Source organism: Entelurus aequoreus, linkage group LG06 (assembly GCF_033978785.1).
Source record: "Entelurus aequoreus isolate RoL-2023_Sb linkage group LG06, RoL_Eaeq_v1.1, whole genome shotgun sequence".
In the NCBI taxonomy this organism is placed as follows: domain Eukaryota; kingdom Metazoa; phylum Chordata; class Actinopteri; order Syngnathiformes; family Syngnathidae; genus Entelurus; species Entelurus aequoreus.
In genome coordinates this window covers 36,113,445-36,121,446 of record NC_084736.1, presented here as the reverse complement: position 1 = coordinate 36,121,446, position 8,002 = coordinate 36,113,445, and the positions used below count along the sequence as shown (strand labels likewise).

The 8,002-nt window shown below is 43.2% G+C and overlaps 1 protein-coding gene across 1 annotated transcript; it reads right to left on the bottom strand.

Moving 5' to 3' along the window:
- Positions 1-226: 226 nt before the first annotated feature.
- On the bottom strand, positions 227-7,532 carry LOC133651533 (zinc finger protein 771-like). The gene is made up of 2 exons (XM_062049496.1): positions 6,869-7,532; positions 227-2,556 (listed from the first exon to the last, which is right to left on the bottom strand). The coding sequence occupies exons 1-2, from the start codon at positions 7,080-7,082 to the stop codon at positions 1,856-1,858; spliced, it is 915 nt and encodes a 304-aa protein (XP_061905480.1). The 5' UTR covers positions 7,083-7,532; the 3' UTR covers positions 227-1,855.
- Positions 7,533-8,002: the final 470 nt, after the last annotated feature.

Here is an 8,002-nt window from a genome sequence, read left to right as displayed (position 1 = left end):
TAAGATGTACAACATACTAGACAACTTGTCTTTTAGTAGTAAGCGTACTTGAATACGATGTACAACATACTAGACATGTCTTTTAGTAGTAAGTGTACTTAAATAACAAGTAGAACATACTAGAGAACTTATCTTTTAGTTGTATGTCAATTATACTTAAATAAGATGTAGAACATACTAGACAACTTGTAACATATTGTGTCATTTTATTTTGGGAACATTATTCATCTACTTGATCATTTCCTGTCAGAATCGGCATACTTCCTGTTTTAACATGTTCTATCTACACTTCTGTTAAAATGTAATAATCACTTATTCTTCTCTTCTTTGATACTTGACATACGTTTTGGTACACATGTGGATCTGATACCAAGTAGTTCCAGGGTCAAAAATAAAATTCTACTGTGTCCAGGGACATATTTACTGACTTTATAAACAATAACAATTTGACAAAATAAACATAATATAAAAATATAAATGTAATCATAGTAGTATCGACTAAATACAGCTCTTGTAGTTGGTATCATTAGTGGATATTTGTGTAGATCCACCCATTTGTTTGCATTGAGGAGCGCTAGCTTGCTGTTAGCGGTGAGCTATTGTATCCTCCTACGGTGTGTAGTGACGCATGTTTAGCTATTCCTCGTCCTCCAGTGATAATGATACTTGTAAGAAACTTTATTTTATTTGTCGCCATGGAGGCCAGGATTAGTGATTTAGAAGTAGCTAAAACACTGCAGGTGGACGTTGGCCGCTAGCCATGTGTAAAACACCTTGAGAGATGAGACCCACTCTCCTGCTTGCCTTTGTCTTGTTTCACTTCCTGTTTGCACTGCTCTCCACAATGTCAACAACACAATTGATCAACTGGCCTCTCAACAAAATTGACAAGATCTGGAGTTGTGGCTGTGGCCACCACAGTGTATATGTTTATTTTACTTTTTATTCATAGCTGTATGTAGAAGTGGCTGGTTGCATCAGCTCTGCTCGTTTAATGTCTTTAATGTCCTTTGTGTTCTTTGATGTTTCCCTCTTACACACATGTAAGAGGGATGTGTGTTTTCTCCCCCCGCCCCCAATTGTTTACCTGTATCTCACCTTTTTTGTAAGGGGCGCTGGAAGTTGGCAGACCCGTCAGCGGTCCTGTTCTGTCTCCCTGTAATGTTTGTCTGATCTTGAATGGGATTGTGCTGAAAATTTTAATTTCCCCTCGGGGATTAATCAAGTATTTCTGATTCTGATTCTGAGTTCGGTGCCTGTCTTGATTGTTGCTGGACACAGGAGGGACTCCTAGGAGAAGTGGAGGCTTGTGTGCCTGGCGAGGCTTTCAGCGGAGGATGTGGACCTATGAAGACCATGGTCACAGGACACCTGCTGACTGGACTGAGTGATGTATCCACCAAATGGAAGACGCAGGCAGGCGTTCAAGGTCGCCCAAACTGCCACAGAACGTGGACACTCAAGTCTTTTGTGATATTGGATAACATGGCATTGTCTGCCCTGCAGGAAGAATTTGAGGACCAGAAATAGACAATGAGAGTAAAAACATTTACATTTGTTTCACTGGCTTAAAAACAAACACTTTAAATTTGGATTGTGGTCCCTGGCTGCGACTTGGCAAGGTTGATACTTCAAAGCAAAACGAAAGTTCAACTCCGTTCCTTTGCAGCTTGAGACACTTTCCACAAGCAGTAGAGTACACACTGACACAACACACATTGTGACAAGAAGTCATGATTTCTTTCTTGAATTCCATGACTATCACAGACTTCTTCCTTGGAATGATCTCCAATGGTCTTTAACGGGACATCCAAACAGCACCTTTTTGTGATGCTGAGCAGATAAAAGGTTTCTCTCAGTGGTGTTTCTCCAGGTGCTTTGCCATGTGGGACTGGTGAGAGAAGTGTTTCCCGCACAACGAACAGTTGAAGAGTTTTTCTCCCAAGTGGGTTCGCCTGTGCGACGCCATGTTGGACTTCCGAGCGAAGCGTTCGCCACAAACCAAACAGCTGAAGGGTCTCTCTCCCGTGTGCGTGCGCATGTGAAAGATTATGGCTCCCTGCTGCGAGAACCTGCGGCCACAGACGGGGCAGCTGAAGGGTTTCTCTCCCGTGTGTGTCCTCATGTGCGTGACCAGGTAGGGCTTCCGAGCGAAGCGTTCGTGGCAAACGGAGCAGCTGAAAGGTTTCTCACCCGTGTGCGAGCGCATGTGTTGGGTCAGACTGTTCTTCTTGGAGAAACTCTGAGCACAAACAGAACAAGTCACTCGCTTCCTGCCACAACCTTTCTGGACATCACCTTCCACCTCCGCTCCTTCTCCTTGGGTGTGCTGGTCCTCAGGGGGGTGGGACCACAGTGTGTCTGCTCCTGGAGGCTCCGCCCCCCTGGTCTCCTCACTGCCATGAAGCTGTGAGGACTCTTCATCCTTCACACACACAACGCTCCACTCGGGGGCATCAGCCTCCTCCTGTGTGCTCCACTCCTCTTCCTCCTTCATGTGAGGGGGCTGTGGCTCCTGCTGCTCCAGGGTGGAGCTCCCCCTTTGAGGACGTCCATCTTGATGAACAAACACACTCAAGGTCAAATATGACAAGATTAAATATTTAATCAAGTCTGTCATGATTAGTAGTCTTGGTGTTGTTGAAAGGAAAGTGAGCGTAGTGATGCGTCTGTGACATTAATACTTAAAATTATCCAAATAGGTATATATTACATGTTATTATGAATGTTACTACATTACATATAGACTTACATCATGTATATATTACATGTTATTATGAATGTTACTACATGACATATATAATTCATGTATACATTACATGTTATTATGAATGTTACTACATTACATATACTTACACCATGTACATATGACATGTTATTATGAATGTTACTACATTACATATATACTTACATCATGTAAATATTACATGTTATTATGAATGTTACTACATTACATATATATACTTACAGTGTGTATATCACACATTTATGGAGGTTTTTGGATGTTTTAAACATATGCGTTCATGTGAATGGTAGACAACGATCCAAACACTTTAAGGTGTTCTTGTGTTTGTCTTATTTTAAATCTTAATATATGACACAAAGTAGTACAGTGAATATTATGTAAGACATTTTTAAATCTTAATGTATGATGGTGAATATTTTGTGACAAATTTTAATATGATGAATATTATGTAAAACATTTTATTAAATGATGGTGAATATTATTTAATAAATGATGGTGAATATTATTTAATATATGATGGTGAATATAATTTAATATATGATGGTGAATATAATTTAATATACAATGGTGAATCCATCCATCTTCTTCCGCTTACCCGAGGTCGGGTCGCGGGGGTAGCAGCCTAAGCAGAGAAGCCCAGACTTTCCTCTCCCCAGCCACTTCGTCCAACTCTTCCCGGGGGATACCGAGGCGTTCCCAGGCCAGCCGGGAGACAGTCTTCCCAACGTGTCCTGGGTCTTCCCGTGGCCTCCTACCGGTCGGACGTGCCCTAAAGACCTCCCTAGGGAGGCGTTCGGGTGGCATCCTGACCAGATGCCCGAACCACCTCCTCTGGCTCCTCTCGATGAGGAGCAGCGGCTTTACTTTGGGCTCCTCCCGGATGGCAGAGCTTCTCACCCTATCTCTAAGGGAGAGCCCCGCCACCCGGCGGAGGAAGCTCATTTCGGCCGCTTGTACCCATGATCTTGTCCTTTCGGTCATAACCCAAAGCTCATGACCATAGGTGAGGATGGGTATGTAGATCGACCGGTAAATTGAGAGCTTTGCCTTCCAGCTCAGCTCCTTCTTCACCACAACGGATAGATACAGCGTCCGCATTACTGAAGACGCCGCACCGATCCGCCTGTCGATCTCACGATCCATTCTTCCCCAACTCGTGAACAAGACTCTGAGGTACTTGAACTCCTCCCCAACCCGGAGATGGCACTCCACCCTTTTCTGGGCGAGAACCATGGACTCGGACTTGGAGGTGCTGATTCTCATCCCAGTCGCTTCACACTCGGCTGCGAACCGATCCAGTGAGAGCTGAAGATCCTGGCCAGATGAAGCCATCAGGACCACATCATCTGCAAAAAGCAGAGACCTAATCCTGCAGCCACCAAACTGACTTGACTCAACGCCCTGAGAAATTCTGTCCATAAAAGTTATGAACAGAATCGGTGACAAAGGGCAGCCTTGGCGGAGTCCAACCCTCACTGGAAACGTGTCCGACTTACTGCCAGCAATGCGGACCAAGCTCTGATACTGATCGTACAGGGAGCGGACCGCCACAATCAGACAGTCTGATACCCCATACTCTTTGATCACACCCCACAGGACTTCCCGAGGGACACGGTCGAATGCCTTCTCCGGGAAGGCTGAGGAGTGTGATCCCACAATAGTTGGAACACACCCTCCGGTTCCCCTTGTTAAAGAGAGGAACCACCACCCCGGTCTGCCAATCCAGAGGTACCGCCCCCGATGGCCACGCGATGATGCAGAGTCTTGTCAACCAAGACAGCCCTGCAGCATCTAGAGCCTTAAGGAACTCCGGGCGGATCTCATCCACCTCCGGGGCCTTGCCACCGAGGAGCTTTTTAACTACCTCAGCAACCTCAGCCCCAGAAATAGGAGAGCCCACCACAGATTCCCAAGGCACTGCTTCCTCCTAGGAAGACGTGTTGGTGGGATTGAGGAGGTCTTCGAAGTATTCCCTCCACCGATCCACAACATCTGCAGTCGAGGTCAGCAGAACACCATCCTCACCATACACAGTGTTGACAGTGCACTGCTTCCCCTTCCTGAGGCAGCGGATGGTGGTCCAGAACCGCTTCGAAGCCGTCCGGAAGTCGTTTTCCATGGCTTCCCCGAACTCCTCCCATGTCCGAGTTTTTGCTTCCGCGACCGCTGAAGCCGCATACCGCTTGGCCTGTCGGTACCTGTCCGCTGCCTCCGGAGTCTTATGAGCCAAAAGAACCCGATAGAACTCTTTCTTCAGCTTGACGCATCCCTCACTGACGGTGTCCACCAACGGGTTCTAGGATTAGCGCCAAGACAGGCACCAACTACCTTGCGGCCACAGCTCCAATCAGCCGCCTCGACAATAGAGGTGCGGAACATGGTCCACTCAGACTCTATGTCAAGCGCCTCCCTCGTGACATGTTCAAAGTTCTTCGGGAGGTGGGGATTGAAACTCTCTCTGACAGGAGACTCTGCTAGACGTTCCCAAGTGACCCTCACAATGTGTTTGGGCCTGCCAGGTCTGTCTGGCATCCTCCCCCACCATCGCAGCCAACTCACCACCAGGTGGTGATCGGTAAAAAGCTCCGCCCCTTTCTTCACCCGAGTGTCCAAAATTTGAGGCCGCAAATCCGATGACACAACTACAAAGTCGTTTATGGAACTGCGGCCTAGGGTGTCCTGGTGCCAAGTGCACATATGGACACCCTTATGTTTGAACATGGTGTTTGTTATGGACAATCTGTGACGAGCACAAAAGTCCAATAACAAAACACCACTCGGGTTCAGATCCGGGCGGCCATTCTTCCCAATCACGCCTCTCCAGGTTTCACTGTCGTTGCCAACATGAGCGTTGAAGTCCCCCAGTAGGACAAGGGAATCACCCGGGGGAGCACTTACCAGTACTCCCTCGTGTGTATCCAAAAAGGGTGGGTAAACTGAACTGCCGTTTGGTGCGTAAGCACAAACAACAGTCAGGACCTGTCCCCCCACCCGAAGGTGGAGGGAAGCCCAGAGAGGGGGCCCGGTGACCCGCGTCCAGGCGAGGGAAATCTGAGTCTCGTTTTTTGTAATTCCATAGAAGTCTTCGATCTGCTCTTTGTCTGATCCCTCACCTAGGACCTGTTTGTCTTGGAAGAACCTACCAGGGGGCATGGAAGCCCCCGGACAACATAGCTCCTAGGATCATTGGGACACGCAAACTCCTCTACCACGATAAGGTGGCAGCTCAGAGAGGAGACAATGGTGAATATTATTTAATATATGATGTTGAATATAATGTAATATATGATGGTGAATATTATTTAATATATGATGGTGAATATTATTTAATATATGATGGTGAATATTATTCAATAAATGATGGTGAATACAATGTAATATATGATGGTGAATATATATATATATATATATATATATATATATATATATATATATATATATATATATATATATATATATATATATATAGATAAATACAGTATATCTATATATAAATATATATCTATATATATTTATACATACATATATATATATATACATATATATATATATATATACACACATCTATATACATACATATATATATATACACACATCTATATACATACACATCTATATATATATATATATATATATATATATATATATATATATATATATATATATATATATATATATATATATATATATATATATATATAATATGACAAAGTGTGTACGTTGGCCGCCATCTTGGATCCTATATTTACTTGCTGTAATTGGACAAAGAGTAACATCAGATGTTGTATCTTGGCGGCATGACATGACATGATGACATAACATGTCATGTCATGAATTGATTAACATGGACCCCGACTTAAACAAGTTGAAAAACGTATTCGGGTGTTAACATTTAGTGGTCAATTGTACGGAATATGTACTGTACTGTGCAATCTACTAATAAAAGTTTCAATCAATCCATCAAAAACATGACATGACATCATGACATGACATGACATATGATGACATGACATGACATATGATGACATGACATGATGACATGACATGACATGACGACATGACATGATGACATGACATGTGTAATGTTAATTTCAAAGAGAAAGTGAAAATATGTAAAATGACCTTCATTGTCCAACACAAGGCCAGTTCTGCAGAGCTCTTCCAAGCCATGTCGCTCCTTCTTCTTCTTCTTCTCTTCTCTGCGACTAACTTCCTCCTTCTTCTCCTCTCTGCTGCGACTGAGTTGGTCCTCGTAAGAGGCGATGGTTCTAGCAAACAGCGCCAGGATGTCATCTGCAGCCGCCATCAGACGCTCCTTCACCAACTCTTCTAGCATCTTCTCTTCTTCCCAGCGACCACTACTATTCTTACTTTACCTTTCTCTATTGTCACTATTGTTAGTTACTTTCTCTTTCTCTGGTAGCTATTGTTAGTTAGTTAGTATTTATCTGGAAACTATTGTTAGTTAGTTAGGCTTTCTCGGGTAACTATTGTTAGTTAGTCCTTCTCTGGTAACTAGTGTTAGTTAGTCAGTCTTTATCTGGTAACTAGTGTTAGTTAGTCTTTCTCTGGTAGCTATTGTTAGTTAGTTAGTCTTTCTCTGGTAACTAGTGTAAGTTAGTTAGTCGGTACCTGGTAACTAGTGTTAGTTAGTTAGTCTTTATCTGGTAACTACTGTTAGTTAGTCTTTCTCTGGTAGCTATTGTTAGTATTTCTCTGGTAGCTATTGTTAGTTTGTTGGTCTCGCTCTTCTTGCTGCACGCTTCCGCCTTTTTCTTCTTCGGTGGTGTTTTCACGGAAGTCAAGCTTCCACTGCGTCACACTGCCGCCACCTAGCGGCGATGTTGAAGACAACTTTGACGCATACCTGACAAGGGAAAATAATCAACTATTATTTTAAAATTGCATGGAGTGTTGAAAGTGGTTTATGTGACACAATAATAATAACGCGGTTCCCAAGTTGGGGGGAAAACATAAATAATTAAAACAATAAAACAAATTGTAATACACTTAAATGTGTTAATTATTCAGACGATTAATATAAATCTTTGTCAATATTGCGTTTGTTATTTGATGTAATCTGCCCTTCTACATTTTTTCAGCTAGGGCCTGATACAGAAAAATTTAAGGAAACATATGTTTTTGTACATACAAGATACTAAAACCAATAAAATGAAACCAATCTATAAATACTAAAATATCTCAACAAAACATACACATCTTAAATGTGTCTTATTGCTAACAAGCAAATTAGTA